General features: G+C 47.5%; 1 protein-coding gene across 1 annotated transcript in view; it reads right to left on the reverse strand.

The window, feature by feature from the left end:
* MYO18B (myosin XVIIIB) overlaps positions 1-23,274 on the reverse strand; it is a 276,767-nt gene that overhangs the window by 175,382 nt on the left and 78,111 nt on the right. The window contains exons 14-15 of the mRNA XM_083717843.1: positions 7,965-8,138; positions 3,992-4,082 (exon numbers count right to left, since the gene is read on the reverse strand). Of these exons, the coding sequence (XP_083573969.1) occupies positions 3,992-4,082; positions 7,965-8,138 (265 nt within the window). The remainder of the gene's footprint in view (positions 1-3,991; positions 4,083-7,964; positions 8,139-23,274) is intronic.

The raw sequence follows: 23,274 nt of genomic DNA on the forward strand, positions 1-23,274 counted from the left end.
AGGGAAACCAGAGTTGGGAGGGACCCAACATGTCATCACAGGCTGATGCCAATGTCCCTTGTAACCTTGTCTATTCCAGGTTCCTCCCACATATGAGCAGGGCCAAAGCACACAAGCAACATTCAGAAAATTGTATATGAGCAGGATAGATCACTCCTGCTTCCTGTGCACATCACCTTCATAGCCCAGACATCACTGAACGGCCATGAAACAACAGCTTTGAAAGAGCCACATTCTTCCCCTTTTGCAAGCTTTACTATGCAGGAATGGTAGGAAATGTCACGGCTAAAAATTGGATGCTGCTTCTTTAATGCTTAAAAAAGCTGGGTCAGCATGAGTCAGCGGCCTGCACCAGGTTGCATATATAGTGTGAGAAATGTTAGTTTGGGTTGTGTTGATTGGTTGGTTAGTGAAAGCTGGTAGTGTTGATGTGTGTGCAGTCAGTCGCTTTTGCAGAAAGACTTTTAAGAATAAAAGCAGAAAGTACTCTGCAAGGATACTTTTCTCGTGGACTCTTTTATGCCGACAAGGGTCCGAGGGCCAGGCTGAGGCAACAAAGGGAGGTCAGAACCTTTTTTTTTTTTTTGCTTTTTACAAACACTGACAGGAAATGTGGCAGGAAATATCAGCCTGAAACACAGCAAAGTGTACTGGAGACTTGGCCCCACATCAAATTGTGTCCCCACCTTCTCCAGCCTGACTGAACAAGGCAAGAAGCAACATCTGGCTACCTGTGTGCCAATGACAAGTATGAAGGGAAGTTTGCTTTGTTTCAAATGGAGACTGTTAACAAAACATGTTGCCTGCAATGGCTAGAAGCAGGGAGAAGGAACACCTGTGGCCAGTGCTTTTTTTCTTGAAAAATGTTTAGGCCGGGGTACTCTCATTTTCCTACTCATATTGAAATACTGCCCCTCAATGAGGCCAAACTTAGATTCACAAAATGTTTAGGGGTATGCATACCCCTGCATACCCACAGAAAAAAGCACTGCTTTTGGCTATCCGCATCACCTCTGCCCAGTTCCCGGAACAAACGAAATCTCTATTTAGAATTAACTCCAGAGAATTTCAAGTCATAACTAACGATGTGCAGTGATACCCAAAAGCTATTCAAGTTTGTTTTAAACTCAAAAAGGAGCATCAATGTTTGGCTTTAAAAGAGGTTTAGTGGCTATTGACTAAGATGGCTCTGCTCTGTCTCCACAGTGGGAGAGGCAGCAATACTTCTGAATGCCAGAAACCACAGGGCATGGGACAATGTTCTTGTGCTTGGGTCCTGCTTGTGGGTTTCCCACAATGGACATCTGGTTGGCCACCGTGAAGAGAGGATGCTGGACTCAATGGGTCCCCATTGGCCTGGTCCAGCTACAGGACTCTCTTCTTACGTTGTTATGACAGGCTGCATTTCCACTTTGGTCACTTAAAAGGCCAAGATGATTCTTTTGCATTTGGGAAAGGAAGAATGCATGCATGCGCAGCACACAGTGAAGGTGATATTCAAGAGAGTAGTTGCCATAAATACCACATTCTCCCAAAGATGAGTGCTAAGATTTGAAGGCAGAAGAAAATCTCTCTGATCTAAGATTTGAAGGCAGAAGAAAATCTCTCTGATCTAAGAACTATGTAACTAGGGAAGTGTCAGGGAACTGCCATCGGCTCAGGGGCGAGAGGGGAAAAGCCGGATGGATTACAGAGAGCCCCCAAAGATCGTGGGAAACAACACCTCCTCAGCGGAGGAGAGTAACCATGCCTCCAGTGGAGAGGAGCTTCAGGGCTTGGAGGCGGTGCCAGGACACCTTGCCTGAGCAAAGCGGGGAGGAGAGAGGTCCTCTGTTACCCATGCCCTCCTTGCGCAGTAGGCTTTCGCACAGAGAGGGCAAGCGCAGACTGGGCGTCAAGACTCTGCTGGGGAAGGTTTAAGGACCGCTCACTCTCAGATTCTGCCAGTGAATGAGCGAGCCACGGAATAGTGGCGCTCTGCATGGTGAAGGTTTTTTGGCACCGATAACGAGGCTTTACAGCCTACCAGGGAGGCATTTGCCTAATTGCTCTCGAGTAACCCCCTGATATCCTTACAGGAAGGATGAATCTATCCGTTTTGATTTCCCTCTTCCCCCTGGATCCTAAATTTAGTTCACCACATTTTTGCATTTATGTTTTTTTTTCTTTTTGAAAAATGCTCACCAGCATTTTAGATGCATTTCTCCTAACACAAACATTTTCGTATGCAATTTTAGCCAATGTACACAGTTTTTGCAAGCCGTACTCCTTAGATACATGGCATTTTTGCACAAGGAGGTGTGCTCTCTACATCAATGGCTGTTGTGGCATTTGGGAAGAGGATTTGCTAGCACTTTCCAAGCCTGGTCCCAATGAAGCTTTAAGCAGCATTTTCTGCAGCTGTGAAGCCACAAGGAAAAGCCACCCTCAGCCCAGCAACAACAGCAGCAGATTGACAGCACATCTAGTAATTACTACAACCACAACCTTGTTGGGACAGAAGAGGCAACCAAGGCCTCTCCCTCCTGACCTTTGGATCCAGTCTAATGAAGCCTTTTTATTAGGAAGCAAGCCTCTCCGTGTCCCCCCGCCTGCCCCATATGAAGCTTGTTATTTGACTCCCTCAAGTGGGCGCATTAATCTCGACATGCTGGTAACCTTCGTATCAATCCTGCAAAGTCACATCCATTATTAATAAGTAAACAAGTGTTGCTCTCAGCACACCAGTTTTCACTCCACATGCTCTCTTTTTTAAAATAAAAAAAGACCAACAACAAAACAAACAAATGCATCTTTACACCTATGCAGATAACAACAGGGTGTCCCTCTTAATGGAAGCAAGGACACAGCAGGAACTAACCCAACTGCTGAATGGGAAAGAGGCTGAACCTATGTGTGGAAATGAGCACTAATTGGGAAAGGTGCATCCCAGGAAGCCTGACTCCAAGGCCCACCAACCAAGAGGCCCAACATGCTGGGAATTTCAGGTGCTTCAAGGGGCCAATGAGCTCTGTAGTTGCACCTTGAAGATGGAACTTGCTTCCAAAATTAGATTGCGGGCCTGCCGGGTGCTTGAGAGCTCCCCACATTCTCCTTGGGATTTCTGTGCAAGAAGAATCTAGATTGCAAAGAGGGGAACTGAGGACAAAGTGATGTCAGCATTAGTGGAGCTAAAAGTCAGTTAAGGCATGTGGCAGGTTTGAACTCCCCACCCCTGGCAGCTACTTGATGGCTGAGGCACACACATGATCTTATTTATTTAAAAAACATTTAAATACCACCATTCATTAACATTGACAACAACTGTACAGAAAACCATATTTAAAAGCTATTGTGGAACTATGTTCTCATGCAGCAGGAGGAGAATCTCGAAGGCAAATGAAACTTCACATATAAAAAGGCACCGCTCTTCCCTGATGTCTCCCTAGCTCTCTATGTTCAACATCCAAGAAAACCAAACTAAGATGCTACATATTCTCTCCAACATGTTTGGACAGCAAAAGCGACAGATGATTTAAAGACACTCACCCTGATGGAGGATCACATAGGAACCCAGGAAGTTGCCTTAGACAGAGTCAGACCATTGGTCCCCCTTGCTCAGTGTTGTCTACTCTGACTGGCTTTGGCTCCCAGAGTATCAGACAGGGGACTTCCCCAGTCCTCCCTAGAGATGCTGTCAGAGATGGAACCTAGGACCTTCTGCATGCCAGGTGGGTGTTCTGCCCCAGAGATATGGCCCTTTCACATCTTTCTTCCGCTGCAAGCATCCTTCACAAATGGCATTCCCTCCATACCAAACACCCGCCTCTCATTTATTCTCAAACTTTCAACTGAAGTCTTTTTTAAAATGTAGGTGTCATGGGCAGTGGAAAACCCAGAAAGATGCAACAACCCCTCAGCTCTTCCTATAGCTCATCACATCTTTGTGATCTAGCCAAGGAAAGGCCTACTTTTCCAAAAGTGAGTTTGCAGCATTCAAAGACAAACATACCTGTTGATGAGCGACACAACAGCTGCAAACAGCTCCTCATAGAGCCCCGCAGCCATCCCTTCCACGCACTCCACACCTGTCATCTTGGGACCTGAAGGAGAGAGACACAGATTGCTTAATTTTCCTGACAGTGCCTTTGGGCATAGCTGCTCAGCAGTCCTCCCCACATGCTGCTAGTTCAGAGCTTTGTGATCAAACCAGAAGCAATTTCCAACCAGGGCAACTGCTGTGTCTGTCTGTTGCAGGAAAAAAACAGCAAAAGGTTTGTTGCACCTGAAGAAAACTAACCATTTGTTATGGCATAAGCCAGTCTTCACCAACTTGGTGCCCTCCAAATGTTTGAGTGACAGCTCCTGTGGACACCAGCCACCAGGGCTGTCTGATGTTGCGACTGATGGCAGCTGTCATCCAAAATGTCTGGAGGGCATGAATCATAGAACTGTAGCATTGGAAGGGACTAGTCCAACTCCTCCCTATAATGCAGGAGGCCACTCCATCAGATGCATGACGTATTCTAACGAGGAGAGGGGCACACAGTCTCCAATACAACCTGCACCCAAACCACCAGCTTCACGTTGCAACTTTTCAACAGGGAATCAGCATGGGACACAAACTATCAAAATTAAAAATCCAAATCATGATGGACAGGTAGAGGCTTGAAGGGAATAGCCCAGCCCACTGCCATTGGCCCATACCTCCCCCAGCTTGTTTTAAAGCCATGTAAGTTCATATCCATCTTCTGGCACTGAGTTCCTGTAGTGGAAACACAGAAGATGGATGAGGAGGCTTGGTGGCCTTGCACAATTAACCCTTCATTTAAGGCCGCTTTAAGTCCTTGCAGGAGCACTTCTACCCTTGAAGAGGGCCCAGTTTGAGCTTGATTACCCAGATCATGGAACTGGGAGGATGTAGACATGACACTAATCAGTATAGGTGGAGGCGGTTGAGGCATTAAGCCTTGCCTATCTGGGCTGGGTATAAATAACAGGGCTTGAACCTAAATACAGTGTGCCTGGATGTGGGTCAAGGTTGCTGCATTGCAAACCAGACAGAAGAGCCACTCTGCTGTTGTTTCTTAGGCCTAAGGAGGGATTTGGGTTAGTGGTCTGGTACTATGTGTTGGTTGCTTGGGTAAATGTTTGTTGGGGATTGATTATTTGTGTGTGTGTGTGTGTGTGTGTGTGTGTTAAATGAGAAGGGGGGTCATTGAGTGTGTCTGTTTGGGGAGGTTTTGCACTGTTGTATGTGGGTATAGAAGCCTATTTTGTTCAATAAAGTTCAGTCTTCTTCCACTAAGTTGTTTGTTTATCAAAGATCCATTAAGAACAAAAACTTGTTTGCATTTGGAAAAACAGTTTCAAACATTATCTGTGTGCAGAATGACTTTCCTCCATTCTGAATCCATTTAATTTGGTGACTACCTCCTTTCCCATTCTAGTATAATGGGAGAGGGATAAAAATTGCTCACTCTATAAATACATATATTCCATTTTCCATCCTGTGCATAATTTTATAAACTTCTGTCATGTCCTTTTGCAGTTGTCCCTTTCCCAAACTGATCTGAATGTTAGTTAGATGCACTGAGAGATCTTAAATGTTGCCAACAGCTGCAGGGTTCAGACCAGGAGCGGCTGTGTCGCTCCTGTTCCTCTTGGGAGGGCAGATCTTTTCCTGGTGCAAAAAACCTGAATTGGGGTAGGGGACTTTGAAATATTGATTGGAGGAGAGTTTAAGGAAGGAAGAAGGGGAAGCAAGTGCTTCTTTGAGGGTTTTACATGCTTGGAACCTGAGCCCGTTGCTAAGGAAACCAACTACAGCTGGCATCTTTTCTAATTTGTTTTCAGGTCCATTCCTTGGCAAATTTCAGCCACGAATAAACACTGGTTGTTACTTAGTGCACAAAAGCAGGTAGCAGTGGGGGGGGAGGCAGTAGATGAAAAGAGTTACAGAAAAGCAGAGGGAGGGGGGCGTTGTCAAGGCAAAAAACAGCAAGAAAGCTGGCCGCAAACAGCTTGTTGCCTGTCCCAGATCTCAGTAGGCAGCTAATATCTTGGTTATGCCTTCCTTCTCCAACCCGCTTTTCCTGCTTTCAAATACCTGGCAGATTTACAATTCAAAGAGCTGTTTGGAAAGCCAGCTGCGCTTAGCTACCTTTTTTTTAAAGGGCTGAAAATCAAATGGGTTTTATTTTTAAATAACCAATCTCATTGTTTTGTGTTCAAGTGCAAAAAAATATATGTTACCTCTGATTGCCCCTGTTGTAGTCAAAAATTTGAAGGCAATTTGCCTCTGACAAGGTGGCTTTGCATGCTGTGGCCCACAGAGTGCTAGTTAGTAGTGAGGGGGGAGTGGTCCTTGGATACGGGGTTGTGAGCACTTCCTCTCCTCCTGCATCACTGCCTGCAAATGTGTCCACACTTACCTAATCTTTGCATGAGTGGCACAATTAAGAGAGGCAGAACAATAAGCTGTGTGACAGAGAGGCAGAGAGAGAAGTGATACGCAGAAAGAACCCAGACCTCAGTGAAAGAGCACTTGGCTTTGCATACAGAAGGTCTCAGGTGCAACTTCCAGGTAAGAAATGTGCTTGGTCAGCAGGCCTAAGCTCAGGCATAGGACAGCTACTGTCAACCAGGGCTTTTTTTCGGCCAAAACCTAATTCCAGCACCTCTCCGGTGGGTGCCATTGCCATTATAAGAGAACAAGGGAGACATTCATGTTGAGTTCTGGCACCTCTTTTTCAGAAAAAAACAGCACTGCTGTCAACCAAAGCAGACTGCATTGGATTTGGTGGGCCATCATTCTCCATAGGAACACAGGAAGCTGCCTGTACTGAGCCAGATCATTGGCTCACTAGGCACAGAGGTATTTCCCAATCCTATCTGGTGAAGCTGGCAGGGATTGACCCTAGCACCTTTCATGTGCTAAGCAAGTGCTCTGTCCCTGAGCCCCTAGCCCTTCCTTAGACTTCAGTGTGGGGAATCTGCTCATGGTTCAGGGCTTGGAATCTCTAAGGAGGACCTTTTTGGCAGTAGAGCTGAGAATGGCCTCTGTGAGCCTCAGCTGCCTCTTTCTGTTTACTACACTGACAATACTGAGGTCGGGTGAGCAGGGCAGCTTCACAGGTCCCGGTTACAAGGTGAATTCCATGCTATGCAAAGGGATTAAGGGCAAAACTGCTTTTACTATAATGCTCTTATACAAATCTATGGTGTGAACACACTTGAAATATTGTGGGCAACTCTGGCTGCCTCACCTCAAAAAGGACATTGCAAAGTTGAAAAAGGTTCAGAAAAGGGCATTGCAAAATGATTAACTCTCTTATAAAGAAAGGGTACACCAACTGGGTATTTTTATTCTAAAGAAAACGAGAGCAAGAGGGTACAGGTCAGAGGTTAATAATGTTATGCATGGTGTGGTGAAAGAGAAGCTTTTCTCTCTCATAAAACTAAAACCCAGGGAGTATCAAACAATGTCTTGTGCAGAAAGAGTGGAGAAAAAAGTTTTTCTTGTTTTCTCTGAATAGCAAAACACAAAGGGGTCATCCAGTGAAGCTAAATGGTGGGAGATTCAGAACAGAAACACTTCTTTACAGAGCACATAGCTAACCCTTGGGATTCACTGCCACAAGATACAGTGATGCCACCAACTTGGGTAGCTTTGAAAGTGGTTTAGACAAGTTTACCATCAACACCTAGCCACGGAGACAGCGCGTTGCTTCCAGTATGGGAATCATGAGCAGGGAGAGTGCTGCTACTGTACTCATGTCCTGCTTGTGGACTGGCCACTGTGAAAACAGGATGCTGCACTAGATGGGCCGAGGGTAGGGGGGGGAATCTATCTGTACCTGTTTGAGTTGTTCCCAAGATGGATTCAAACATGCATATTCAACCCAAGGTTAATGGAGGGAGGGGAATTGTCAAAACGGAGCCTCTCTTTCCCCTGCTTACTTTGCATGAGGAAAGGCCCTTACCATCCGACCAGCCTTGGTCCTGGCTGAGCTGTCCTCCGGCTCCAGACGTGACCTGCTCAATAATCCTCTGGAGGTGGTGCTTGAAGACGGCTGTTGTGAGCTCCTCAAAATCGCAGCCAAGGACTTCCGCTGCCTTGTTGGCCCACTCAAACTGCATGAACTGCTTCCTGCCAACTGAACAGAAAGGAGAGGAAGGGGCTTATGCTCAGGAAGCCTTTGTTTTCCATGACGACTCTTTCTGGCTCACTTTTAATGCTTAAATTTGTGAATTCTGTGATTTGTGAATGACAAATTATTTATTTGTAATTTACAATATGATATTGATATAATTCACATATGATAGCCATCTTCAAATATCTCAAGGGTGTCACATGGAAGAAGGGAACAAGCTTGTTTTCTACTGCTCCTGAGGGTAGGACTCAAAACAATGGCTTCAGGTTTCAAGAAAGGAGATTCCGACTAAACATCAGGAAGAACTTTCTGACAGTGAGAGTTGTTCATGATGTTGGATGATGGCCATCTGCCATGGATGCTTTAGCTGAGATTCCTGCATTGCTGGGGGTTGGACTGGATGACCCTCGGGGCCCCTTCCAACTCTACAATTCTATTATTCTATTTATTTCATATCATTTATATATACACCACCCAATTGTAAGAAGAAAAAATGTCAGAGTGGTTTGCAAAAAGAATAAAACAGCAAAATCAATAACAGTTAAGAACAGCTACTGAAAACATTCAAATCATATTTAAGATCAAATATAAACCAACAACAGATTAAAAACACATGTCAGCATTCTACATATCTGTAATGGGATAAGGGGGCTGCTTGTGCATAAGCGTTTAAGCCGTCCAAGCTTTACCATCAGTTCCTAAGCTCTCCCACTCCGCGGAGCCATGGGTGCATGGCTACCTCAATTGCTGGCAGAATCCGTCAGTGGGCGCTTCCGGAATTTACGCCAACATAAGAGTTCCTTGACGGAAACTCTTCTTCTGGATTCTCTGCGTGACAGTTTCCTGCACGGAGTGGGCATCCCCAGTGGAGGTCCTGAGCCCTCCCCGCTGTTCTCACTGGAAACATCTTGGAGCCATTCCTCCGATTGAGTTTCTGCAGGAACTCTCCCTCTCCCCCTACTGGTTCCTTCCTCCGCATCCGAGGGTCTCCCAGCCTCCTTGAGCCCTTCCACCACCTGACTCTCCGATGGCAGTTCCCTGACATCCACCTCCCCTCCAGGACTCCCCCCACCCCCCATTTCCCCCTCTTCTCTGGGTGGCGAGGCTGGGAACCCCCTGAAAGAATCCTCCTCATCTTCGGATGACTCGAAAACCGCTCTCCACCTACTACTGTCCCTTCTTTCCCCATACTCTTCCCCATCTGATTCTTCTTCCTCTTCCTGTTCTGATTCTGGAAACCCCTCGAACTCCTCTTCCTCATCAGTGGTGCCAAAGTGTTCCTCCCAGAACCTAGCCAAGGGCTGGGGCTTCCTTGGGAACCGGCGATGAAACGTTCCTACTAAGACCTCATCCTTGACCGTTTCTGCCAGTAACCAGGTATTTTCGGACTCCGGTTCCCCTTCCCATGCCACTAAGTACTCCACCTGTTTCCCCTTCCACCGAGAGTCGAGTATTTCTGCTACATGACTGCTTCGCTCCCTCTCTTCTACTTGCGGTGCCACGGGAACCTCACTTTCACGTCCCCAAAATTCCCGCCCCTCCCGGTATGGTGATAGTAATGACCTATGGAATACTGGATGCAGTTTCATGTTGTCTGGCAGCCTGAGTTTAAAGGCCACCATATTGACCTGCTGTATAACCTCGAAGGGTCCCAGTCGTTTTGGCCACAATTTTTTGCAACCCCCCTTGAACGGTAACCCTTGTGTTGACAACCACACCCGGTCCCCCACCCTTATGGTCTCTCCTTCCCTTCTGCTCCTTTCTGCCTGCTTCTTGTATTCTGCCTTGGCCCTATCCAAATTCATTTTGAGCTGTTGATGTATTGCTTCCATTTCTTCCACAAAATGTTCCGCTGCCGGCACGCTCCATCTTTCCCCTCCTTCCCCTGGAAATGCCCTGGGGTGACACCCATAGTTAGCCATAAATGGACTCATGCCCGTGGACACATTTTCCGCATTATTGTATGCGAATTCGGCTAGGGCTAATTTCTCTACCCAATCATTCTCTATGTCATTTACATAACACCTCAGATATTGCTGCAGAATACTGTTTGCCCTTTCCGCCTGTCCAATAGTTTTTGGGTGTCTGGCGGTTGAGAAATTGACTTCCACGTGCAGTAAGCTCATGAGCTTCCTCCAGAACCTGGACGTAAATTGTTTCCCTCGGTCTGAGACCACCCTCAAGGGGTCACCATGCAACCTAAAAACGTGTTTTACAAACAACTTGGCGGTTTCTTCTGCCGTTACCGCATGTGAGCAAGCTATAAAGTGGCACATCTTGGTTAACAGGTCTACCACTACCATTACCACAGTTTTCCCCTTGGATCTTGGTAAATCCGTCATGAAATCTATGGAAACTGCCTCCCATGGCCGTTCGGGTGTGGGTAATGGTTCCAGCAACCCCGCCTGCGCCGCCCTCTCCCCCTTCACTCGCTGGCAGCGGTCGCACCCCCTTACATACTCTCGTACATCTTCCCTCACCTTGGGCCACCAGAATTGCCTGGTAACTAACCACATTGTTTTGTGTTGCCCAAAGTGCCCCGCGGTGGGGCTGTCGTGCATTTGTTTGAGTACCCTACCCCTCAATTCCCCTTCTGGTATGTACAAGGCCCCCTTGTAGTACAACGCCCCGTTCCTTTCTTCAAACCCCCCGGTGATCTCCCCGGCTCTCCTGAGCCCTCTGAGCTTATCTTGGGCGTATTCATCGTTCTCTGTCCCTTCTACCAGTTCTCGTTGCCCCACCAATGCTGCCCCACACACCCAGTGGTCCTCGGGGATGACATGTCTCTTTTCCGGCGCTCCCTCCCCCTCCATATACTATGGTTTTCGAGAGAGAGCGTCCGCCCTTACATTCTCTGGTCCCGGTACGTAGCGAATCTCAAAATGGAACTTGGAAAATTCCTGTGCCCATCACACTTGTCTCTGGTTCAGTACTCGGGCCGTTCGCCAATATTCCAGGTTCTTGTGGTCCGTGCACACCTGGACCTTGTGCTGCGCTCCTATTAGCAGGTGCCGCCATCGTTGAAACGCTTCATAAATGGCGAGCAGTTCCCTGTCGTACACTGTGTAGTTCCTTTCGGATTTATTCAACTTCCGCGAGAAGAAGGCACACAGTCTCCAGTCCGACGCATCCTTCCCCGGTTGGAGCAGAACCGCCCCTACCGCTCAATCTGATGCATCTGTTTCCACCCTCATCGGTTTCTGTAGATCCACGTGCAAGAGCTGTTCTTCCGAAGCGAACGCTTTCTTTAGCCTTTCAAACGCTCGCTGCGCCTCTTCCGTCCATGCAAATTTCTTCTTACTACTGAGACAATCGGTGATGGGAGCCGTTAAGTGGGCAAAGTTTTTGATGAACTTCCGGTAGAAGTTTCCAAACCCCAGGAATCTCTGCACGTCCTTCCTGGTTCTGGGTGTCTTCCATTCCAGTACCGCCTGGACCTTGCTAGGATCCATGGCCAATCCCTTGTCTGACAAACGGTACCCCAGGAATTCCACCTCTCTGGTATGGAACTGTCACTTCTCCAGTTTGACCCACAGCTGGTTTGCTTGCAGCCGGCTTAGGACCTCTCGGACCTCTCGGACATGCTGCTCTTCGTCCTCTGAGTAGACTAACACATCGTCTAAGAAGGCCACACAGTTCTTATAGAGCAAAGGTCCCAGCACGTGATTCATGAAGGATTGAAAGCAGGCTGAACCCCCCTGTAATCCGAAGGGCATAACGAGATACTCAAAGGCCCCCAAGGGGGTGAACATGGTAGTTTTCCATTCATCCCCCTTCCTCATCCGTATCAGGTTATACGTCCCCCTCAGGTCCAGCTTGGTAAAAATCTTTCCCTTCCTCACCCTGGTCAAAATGTTGTCAATCCTGGGCATGGGAAAGGCCACAGGTTCTGACACCGCGTTGACGGTCCGGAAGTCCACGACCAGCCTGGGTTTATTAGTGTCTTTTTTGTCCACAAAAAACACTGGGCTGCCCCCCACCACTCTTGACTCCCTGATGAAACCTCGTTTCAGGTTCTTGTCTATGAACTCCCTTAACTCCTGCATCTCCCTGTCTGACATGGCGTACAGTTTGCCCACTGGTAGCTGGGCTCCCGGGAGTAGGTTAATTTGACAGTCAAAGGGTCTATGCGGGGGCAGTCTATCTGCTTCCTTCTCACTGAAGACGTCACTCAGGTCGGCGTATTGTTGGGGTATTTCTCCCTTTCCCCCCACCGCCATCCCTGCCAGACTGGCCCTAGCCAGCCCCTGCATTTCTCTTCCCTTGGAGTGCTCTAGGCAATGCGCTGACCCAAAAGAGACTGTACACTGGTGCCATCCCACTAGCGGGTCATGTAACGCCAGCCAGCTCATTCCCAAGATGATGGGAGGTCCCGCTAGTGTGGCTACATGAAATGCAATGACTTCCGTGTGCCTTGCCACTCTCATTGTCATGGGGACCGTCTGTTGGTTTACTTCCCCTCCCAGCAGTTCCCTCCCATCAATCGTTGTCACCTGCAAGGACTTAAGGGCAGCGTCTGTATCTGGTGCTCTGACGCAAACTCCTTACTCATGAAATTGCAGGAGCTGCCTGAATCTAAGAGGGCTTTTATCGTGAGTGGATGTCCGTTGGGTAGCTCTAGTAGCACCTCTACGACGAGAGCAGCTCTTGGGGGTTCAGGCTTGGGCACGTTCACTGATCCTTGGCCTGACTGCTGTGCCCTGTCGCTAGCAGCCAGGTGTTGGCTTTTACTTGCTCCTTAACCCCCTCCTCCTCACTCCCAACAGCCCCCACCATTCCTTGCCATCCCTTCCTTTGCGGGCAGACCCTGGCAAAATGTCCTGGCTGTTGACAAAGGAAACATTTCTTGGCGCTCTTCCCCTCCTTTTTCCGCCCTTCGTTAACATTTGAAGTTCCGCGCACACTCGCTCCTCCAATCTCCATCGGTTCCACTGGCAGGGAAGGTTGCGCCGGCATCTCAGGAATGCGGAAATCATTCCAACGCTCTCCTCTCCCTTCCCGCTTCTCCAGAGCTCTCGCCTCCTGGCGCGCTCCAATCGCAAGCGCTGCCTTGGTCAGCTGATCCATGGACTTCGGACGGGGCACACGGGAAAGTTCATCTTTCACCGCTGGGGCTAGGCCTTCTTCAAACAACATTTGTATCGGGTCAGAAGACAGATCCCACCCCAATTTATGTATAAGCATGGTAAACTGTGTCCAATACTCTCTGACTGATTGATTTCCCTGTTTGCACGCCATTAACTGTCTGCGTACCACGCCCTGTTCAATCTGGCTGGAAAACATCAAGTCCATCGCACTAAAGAATTTCCTCAAGTCTTTTAAGGCGCTATTATTATTTGCCATCAGGGGCCTCACCCAATCTCTAGCCCCTCCCTCGAGGTGTCCAATCACAAAAGCCACTCTCGATTCCTCATCGGCAAAGTCATCGTGTTGCAGGTTCAGTGCATACTGCATCTCTGTCTTAAAGGCTTGGTAGTTCCTTTGATCACCCCCAAATTTCTGTACCAACCCAGGTACCTTCCTTCCGACGGGGGTGGGTTTCCCCTGTGCATCCTGTGCCCTCCTTTCCTCGAGCCGCACCGTTAGCAGTGCCAGCTGGTGCTCCAAAGCTCTGTTTCTCTCCTCCAGAGTTGGTCCCCCTCCAGCTCCTCCTGCTCCTCCGGCTCCGGTTGGGTTGCTCATGATGCCTCTCCTTCACACAAGCAGCGTCAAGGACTGACGGATTGCTGTAATGGGATAAGGGGGCTGCTCGTGCGTAAGCGTCTAAGCCCTCCAAGCTTTACCATCAGTTCCTAAGCTCTCCCAGTCCGCGGAGCCATGGGTGCATGACTACCTCAATCGCTGGCAGAATCCGTCAGTGGGCGCTTCCGGAATTTACGCCAACATAAGAGTTCCTTGACGGAAACTCTCCTTCTGGATTCTCTGCGTGACAGTTTCCTGCGCGGAGTGGGCGTCCCTAGCGGAGGTCCTGAGCCCTCCCCGCTGTTCTCACTGGAAACATCTTGGAGCCATTCCTCCGATTGAGTTTCTGCAGGAACTCTCCCTCTCCCCCTACTGGTTCCTTCCTCCGCATCCGAGGGTCTCCTAGCCTCCTTGAGCCCTTCCACCACCTGACTCTCCGATGGCAGTTCCCTGACAATATCCATGTAAGCTTGTTGAAACAAAACTGCTTTTAGCAGGTGCGGAAGATGCCTGCCTGGTGTCAAGAGGCAGGGAGTTCCCTAGGGTGGGTGTTGCCACACTAAGAAATTGATTACTCACAGCGGTACAGTGGTACCTCAGTTTACGAACTTAATCCATTCTGGAAGTCCGTTCTTAAACTGAAACCGTTCTTGAACCAAGGGACGCTTTCCCTAATGAGGCCTTCCGCCGCCCGGGGCCCTTCCACTGTTCAGATTCCATTCTTAGACCAAGGTAAAGTTCGCAAACTGAGACACTACTTCTGGTTTTGCAGAGTTTGTAAACCAAATAGTTCGTAAACAGGGCTGTTCTTAAACCGAGGTACCACTGTACATGTTTTAAGTGTCCCCTGTAACAAGGCCAGTTCTGCACATGGGCCTATGTGGCTAAGGGGATCAAGTTTGTAGTGTTGATGTATCCTGGGTGGACTGTTTTTCCGTTAAGAGTGGCCAAAGAAATAGAGCATGGTAGCCAGAGGAAAAGAAAACCAAAGCAAGTTCATGAGGCAGATTTTTTTTAAAGAGAGGGAGAGAGAAGGAAACGAATCAGGTCTGAAAAATGAATGGCTGTTCACGTACAAAGTGCTGGCGGTAATTAGCTGCAATTTGATGGCAGCCATTCATAAACGAGACAGAGAGCAGAATTAAACTGATGGTAGCAATTAGATTTCATTTCACCTCCGAGCGCTGCCTTCGATTTTGCCCTGCAGGAGTCATATTTCCATGCGCTGAAATGCAGCACAGCATTTGCTGGTGGCTTTGAAAGGGCACCAACAAAATAAGAGCCCACTCCCCTGCCTCCAGCTCTGCCCACTGCTCTCCCCTTTGGAAAAACTCTTTGTGGGACTGCCCGGAAGGCCTCCTGCAAGGAGCAGCCAATCCTGGAAAGAATGGGGCTACAGCCACTCAGCCACACCCCCACAAAACCAACTGGGTGAATATATTTCCAAGGAAATCGTTTATCCCCTGGGATAATCACTTCAACTTCATGTTTCCCAAAAAGGATCAATAGAGAGTCAAATTGCAGAATGAGCCAGTCTGCAAAGCTTCAGACTGATAAGTTGCAGAACCCACAAGCTGGCAGGAAACCATTTGCAACTTGGAAGCTGGATAGAAAGGCAATGGAGCAAGGAGCAAGGTCTCTCACTGGGTTAAGTCTTATGACATGATGAAAAAAAGACAAGAAGGGAAAGAGCCACCCACATGCTGACCTGGCAAACTGTCTGAAATGGTCAATCCCCTTTTCTCAGGACTAGCAATCTCTAGCTAAACAAGGCAAAACAAAAACCTCAAACTCTACAATTCCAAACCACAATTCCTCAGATTCCTTTCATTCTTTTTTTGGAGGGGGAGAACCATGATAGTTTAAGTATGTCCTCCTTTATGCATAAAAACATAAGTCTTTCATCTGTGGAAGGATTTGCATCACAGTCCTGGATTTGCATGAACTCTGGGCAGGGGAGCTAAAAAGAAGGCAATTTTTAAACAACAGCAGACTTTTGAACAATGCAGGGAAAGAGAGAGAGGAACTGTGAACATATGGGGGACTTGAAGGAGCTGTGGGGATTGTTGATGTGTGTGCAGCATCTACTCTTGGGTTTTCTTCTTTTAATAGACTTGCAACAGAGTTTTGTTTTACAGTAATTGAGTATCTTTATTATTTACAAGAAATTACACTGGTCAAATACAAATATAAAATAACATACGTAATCCTTTCCTCTTCCAGCCATCCAGCCAGAGACCTAATGCTGACTCATGCTCATTTACATACTGACACTTGACACTCTGACCCTTATTGATCACATGCCCTTTATAAAGGCTCCTGTTGCTGGGTAGATTTTTCTATTGCCTAGCAACCTGTTTAAGACCAAGTTCTTTCTATTCTTTCTAGAATATTCCAACAGGGATATGGGGCATTAAAGGAGGCATGAGGAGATGGGGGCAGGGGTGAAACCATGCTTCATTTCACCAGGGTCAAAAACCCAGTTTGGCACCCCCTCCACAAACATTTGCGTATACACAGGTTGGGAGCCTCAATGGTGTTCCTCTGGGGCAAAAAAGAAAAAAAAAAAACCAGCTAGCCTCCCATAGCTATGGATGGGGGCATTGGGTGAAGTGCAAATTGGGGGTTGGCAAGCGGGGTGGGGAGTTTGGCAAGGGTGCAGGGTAGGTGGGGCTGGCAAACAATGCAAGCAGGAGCAGCAGGCTCCTTGACTCCAACAATCCTTACTGGAACATGTTCAAACCACTGGGCTCTTAATGGCAGCTACTGTCCTAGTAGGCTGGGGCATGGAGCTAGACGGGTGGTGTTGCTCCAGCAATGAAGCCAGTCAGACCAGGGAGCTTATAGAGGAGCTGAAGCCAGGCACTGATCCACACAGAGGTTTCCATGCACTCCCACGTTAAAGCTTCTGCCTAGGTCCCCATCTCCACCTGCATACACACGGAACTGGCCTCCTATTTGGTTGCATAAACAGGGATTTAGCCTTCAACCTAAGGATCTTGCGCCTAGAGGGGCACGTTCCTCATGTTGACTTCTGTACCACTTTTTTTTCTTCATTAGGGCGGTTATTTACACACACACACCCCCGGAAAAAAGGACACAGAATTGCAAACAATTTTCATGTTCTAATTTATATGTCTAGATCAAGGAGAAAGTCAGCTCAGCTCACATTTCAAGGCAACTAAAATTTACACCTATCCAAACTTTGTGATGCAGTTCTCCAGCCAACCAACATTTACAACAACAAAAATGCAAATATTAGGAAAAAATGTGTATAAAAATGAATATATTTGTGAAGGTAATACACAAATGTGCCTTGTGTTTGGGGAAATTGCTTGCAAAACTGTATAGTATTAGTCAAAACTGCATACAAAAATGTGTTTCTTGGGAAACATTAATGTGAACATTCTGATGAATTTTTCAAAAATAATTTTCCAAAAAGAAAATCACAAATTGCTGTGGAAATGTGGAGGACTGACTTTAAGTTTGGAAAAATGAGAAACTGAAAGAACCAAAAGTAGCACATCTTTCCATCACTAGTAAAGATGCAGATTTTTAAAATCCATGATCATTGAAATAGAAATGCAAAACATCTCAGCATGGTCAAGGAGCCTGTGCCCAGGGGAACAGGGTGCCTGCTCAGGCTGCCTTCTAAGTGCCAGCCATGGATACTCAACCACAAGTCACTGCCACCACTCAACTCTCCCTTCTTAGGGTCCTTTAAACTGGCCAGTGACAGGTCAGCTGTTCACACATCATTGTGAACTCTTTGATCAACTGTTACGGAGCAGAAAGGGGGGGTCATGTTTGTAATCCATTCCCATTCCCATAAAGCCTGTGGAGGGTTCGAGGCGATGACTCTGCCCTGCAGAGACCCTCCAACCCCTCCATTGTGTCACACCAAGCACCACACAAAACTCAAGCCCCGAAATAAAAGTGCCCCTTTTCTCCCTGCGCCCCAGACTATATAAACTAAGACCCTATTGTTCTCTAATCATCGGTACATAAAATGTGCCTTTCAATACATGCTCCGCTCTGCATGTTTCCCCCCTCCTTTGCCCATATGTTAATCCTGTATAACCCACTCCTTTCCTGATGTAATCATGATGTAGCAATGATGTAGTGATGATGCTTTTGAACTGTATCTGGGGTAATGGTGGGAAGTTTTAAAAGTTCTTGACACCCCATCAATCTTACCTTGAACCTGTTGCGCAATAAACGTGGATCTTCTCTAAATTGCTCCGGTCTCTGGCTGCGCTCCTTTTGTTCCACAGGGACCCGCAGACTCAGTCCGACGAGCTAGGTGGCAGAGCAGCCTCGCACGTAGATTTTCCATAACAGTCTGGTGCCCAATGTGGGGCTGCGGTTCTCCCGTGTTGCTGACCGGGAGCCCCAAAGTCTTCAGCCGGCACCAGGCCGTTTTGCCTGGGAAGATCCCTCTGGACCCCTGGCCATCTTCAGGGCGGTAATTGACCAGCCTCAAGGGGTTCAGCCGGGGAGCAAAGAGAGATCTGGCTGGCTTATTCAATGATCCCGGGATCACAGCTGAAGGCACGTGAGTATAAGTTAAAATCCAGTGCACTGGTGGGAAGGGGGGTGGTAATCTCCTGGCAACTTAATTCTCTGCCCTCTTATCTATCGTTCTTTCTTACCTTCCTCTTGGTCCGGTTAGTGAGAGAGACAGAGGACCACTGCTTGACCCAAAATGGGGGTTCTGAGCTCTATCTCTTTGCCTTAAACACTCCAGCCAGCCGCACCAATCTAGAGCCCAGAAGTAAGACGGAGAGGACCGACTTAAACACCCACCTCACCACAACGGGCATCTCATTGAAAGCAAGGGGTTGGAGCTCTTTTTCCAAACTTCCAGCCAGCCACCCAGGGGGCTGGAAGGGACTGTCTTTCTATCCTTACCACAGCCGCACCAGTCGTGCCACATAACACGTGTATCATGCGTGAGCCCGCTTCTGAAAGCAAGGGGGGGTATTCCGGTTCAAAAACTCTATTCAGGGGTCGCCTGAGCTGGCACCACACTGCATAACATCCCTTTTCCTCAAGTTTGTGACGATAGGCAGGAGGTTGCAAGGAGGGATAGCCTGGGAGGAACTGGGCAGGATTTGGCAGACTGATGGAACAGGATTTGGCAGAGTGAGGAAACATTTGGCAGAGTGAGGAATAAGAAAAAGGAAAGGACGAGTGCCGAGGGTCTGGGGAGGAAACCAGACAGCTAGGGCTCAAAAAAACACACAACCCCACTAAATTGTTAGGCAACGGAAGATAGAAGAATCAGAGAAACCCCTGTATAGGTTACCAACCCCCTTTTCTTTCTACCCTCTTTATCCCAGACACGCGTGAACTAAGAAAATGGGTACCCAGGATTCCAAAAATGAGCGGGCTTCCTCTGGGAGGAAGGCTTCACAGAAGCCATCCCAGTCCCAGAGGGACCCTGTCTCCTCTCCTTGAATTTGTCTTAACCTACTGGAAGTCAATACCAGGCCATAAAGTATTGTCCAGACAGAAGTTGGAGGACCTCTGCAGAGAATCCTGGTCCGCTGGTACAGCCTCCGTGAAACCTGAGTTGTGCTGGCCGCCGGGGGGGTTCTTTTAACGACGACCGTTTAAACAATCTAAGAAAGCACTTGATGGAAGAGAAGACCCGTCAGCTAGAATACCTAACCGCCTTCAAGGCTGTTAGGGGATTACTTTGGGCTCCTCATGGAGCCCCCTCTTTGCAGCTGCCCCTGCTAAAGCCCGGAAAACAGCCCTTGCTCCCCCTACGAGGGACACCCCACAGATGATTCTATCGAACGAGCCCTGATTCCCTTCTATTACCAAGGGGTAACACCATCTGCCCCAAATAATGACTCAGATACCGACATGGAATCAAGGGGAGGAGGAGCGAAATACTCACTCGCCAGCAAGCCAAGGCGAAAAAGGGCGCCGCGCCAGAGAACCTCATTCAATTAGAAGAACCAGTAGAGCCACTGGGAAGCTCTAGCCAAGCAGCGGTTCAGATGCCAATGGAGACCCCCCCCCCGATGGTATACATGCACCAACCCTTTTATACTGCAGACCTAGTCACATGGTTGAACCAAATGCCCTCCTTGAGAGATGACCCAGACAGGTGCCACCATCAAGTTAGTGCCATCTTCTCAACCCACAACCCCACCTGGCCAGACGTTCATATACTTCTAAACACCCTCTTTAATGAAGCTGAGAAAGCAGACATTCCAACCAAAGCGGGAGAGGCGCTAGAACTCCCAGACTATCAGGCAAACCGGCCCGCAGGGGCAGAAGCACTCACAACCCAAGTTTTACGGAATGAGCCAACTTGGGACTACAACACCACTGACGGGATCTGGTGTTTAAATTTGTTCAAAAAGGCTATATTAGGCGGAATAAAAGCTGCTGGTCAGCACATTGTCAATTGAACCAAAGTCCAATTCATCCTACAAGGACCAAACAAACATCCCTCGGACTATTATACCAGGCTTGTATCCGCTATTAAAACATGGGGAGGAATAGACCCAGAGAACTCCCAGCATGAAGTCATTGTAAAGGGCTTCTTCGAAGATCAAGCCAACCCAGATATTAGAAATAATCATAGAATCATAAATCATAGAATCATAGAGTTGGAAGAGACCACAAGGGCCATCGAGTCCAACCCCCTGCCAAGCAGGAAACACCATCAGAGCACTCCTGACATATGGTTGTCAAGCCTCTGCTTAAAGACCTCCAAAGAAGGAGACTCCACCACACTCCTTGGCAGCAAATTCCACTGTCAAACAGCTCTTACTGTCAGGAAGTTCTTCCTAATGTTTAGGTGGAATCTTCTTTCTTGTAGTTTGGATCCATTGCTCCGTGTCCGCTTCTCTGGAGCAGCAGAAAAGAACCTTTCTCCCTTTCTCTATGTGACATCCTTTTATATATTTGAACATGGCTATCATATCACCCCTTAACCTCCTCTTCTCCAGACTAAACATGCCCAGCTCCCTTAGCCGTTCCTCATAAGGCATCGTTTCCAGGCCTTTGACCATTTTGGTTGCCCTCCTCTGGACACGTTCCAGTTTGTCAGTGTCCTTCTTGAACTGTGGTGCCCAGAACTGGACACAGTACTCCAGGTGAGGTCTGACCAGAGCAGAATACAGTGGCACTATTACTTCCCTTGATCTAGAATAGATGTTATACTCCTATTGATGCAGCCCAGAATTGCATTGGCTTTTTTAGCTGCCGCGTCACATTGTTGGCTCATGTCAAGTTTGTGGTCAACCAAGACTCCTAGATCCTTTTCACATGTACTGCTCTCAAGTTAGGTGTCACCCATCTTGTATTTGTGCCTCTCTCTTTTTTTGTCCAAGTGCAATACTTTACATTTCTCCCTGTTAAAATTCATCTTGTTTGTTTTGGCCCAGTTCTCTAATCTGTCAAGGTCGTTTTGAAGTGTGATCCTGTCCTCTGGGGTGTTAGCCACCCCTCCCAGTTTGGTGTCATCTGCAAATTTGATCAGGATGCCCTTGAGTCCATCATCCAAGTCGTTGATAAAGATGTTGAATAAGACCCAAGACAGAACCCTGTGGCACCCCACTAGTCACTCTTCTCCAGGATGAAGAGGAACCATTGATGAGCACCCTTTGGGTTCGGTCTGTCAGCCAGTTACAAATCCACTGAGTGGTAGCATAGTCAAGACCGCATTTTACCAGCTTCTTTACAAGAATATCATGGGGCACCTTGTCAAATGCCTTGCTGAAATCAAGGTAGGCTACATCCACTGCGTTCCCTTCATCTACTACTTCCTTAGTTATTCTGGGCTGTGTTTCCTCTGCTCCTCTCATTTGCTCCAAATTCTTCAGATCGGGTATTGTTTCCTTTATTGGAGAAGACTGAGGCAAAGAAGGCATTGAGGAGTTCAGCCCTTTCTGTGTCCCCTGTTTGCATTTCACCATCTTCTCCTCTGAGTGACCCCACTGTTTCTTTGTTCTTCCTTTTGCTACGAACATACCCATAAAAGCCTTTTTTGTTGCTTTTAACCTCTCTAGCAAGCCTGAGTTCATTCTGTGCTTTAGCTTTTCTGACTTTGTGTCTACACGTGCTGGCTATTTGTTTGAATTCCTCTTTGGTGGTTTCCCCCCTTTTCCATTTTTTGTACACATCCTTTTTTAATCTTAACTCAGTTAAAAGTTCTTTAGATAGCCACGCTGGCTTCATTAGGCACCTTCCATGTTTCCATCTCATTGGTATTGCCTGAAGTTGTGCTTTTACTAGCTCCCTCTTAACAAACTCCCAGCCATCATGAACTCCCTTTCCTTTTAGTATTACTGTCCATGGGATCTCACCCAGCACTTCCCTAAGTTTTATGAAGTCGGCTTTCTTAAAGTCAAGAAACTGAGTCCTAGTATGCTTGGCTGCTCCTTTCCGCTGTATAGTAAACTTCAGAAGAGCATGATCACTCGCACCTAATGATCCTTCCACTTCTACCCCACTACCCCATCAACATTGGTTAGGACCAGATCTAAAATGGCTGTTCCTCTTGTTGCTTCTCCCACTTTCTGGACAATGAAGTTGTCTGCAAGGCCAGTGAGGAATCTGTTTGACCTTATGCTCTTGGCTGAGTTTGACATCCAACAAATATCCGGGTAATTGAAGTCCCCCATTACTACTATCTCCCTTCCTTTTGCATGCTTGGCCATCTGTTCCAGGAAGGCATCATCTATGTCCTCCGTTTGGCTTGGGGATGTATAGTAAACTCCCACAATGAGGTCACTGTTATTCTTCTCTCCCTTAATTTTGACCCAAATGCTCTCACTTTGGCTTTGAGGTTCTAAATCTTGGATCTCTTCACAGGTATACACATCCCTGACATATAACACCACTCCTCCTCCTTTCTTGTCTGGTCTGTTTCTCTGAAATAGATTGTATCCCTCCATTATTACATTCCAATTGTGGGACTTAGCCCACCAGGTTTCAGTGATGCCTATTATGTCATATTTAGTTTGCTGTACCAAGAGCTCAAGCTCATCTTGTTTATTTCCCATGCTTTGCGCATTAGTGTACAGACATTGAAGTCCATTAATCATTCCCCCGTGTCTCTTATTTATGGATTTTTTCCTCCCACCACTAGGTCTGTGTGCTGTTTGCTCCATTTGGTCTATGACATTTGGATGATCATCTTCATCAATTGATAGACTCCTACCTTCAGGAGCACTGTCTCCTTCCCCCACATTAGTCAGTTTAAAGCCCTCCTGATGAGGTTTCTGAGATTTTTGGCAAAAACATTCCTCCCAACCGTTGTGAGGTGCAGCCCATCGCTTGCCAGAAGTCCATCTTTAAGAAACTGCAGTCCGTGATAAGAATCCAAACCATTCCTGTTTACACCATTTGCGAAGCCAGCTGTTCACTTCCACTATTTTTCCCTCTCTCCCTGGGCCAATAATAATAATAATAATAAATTTTATTTTTATTT

This window comes from Podarcis gaigeae (assembly GCF_964106915.1).
Source record: "Podarcis gaigeae genome assembly, chromosome: 16".
In the NCBI taxonomy this organism is placed as follows: Eukaryota; Metazoa; Chordata; class Lepidosauria; order Squamata; family Lacertidae; genus Podarcis; species Podarcis gaigeae.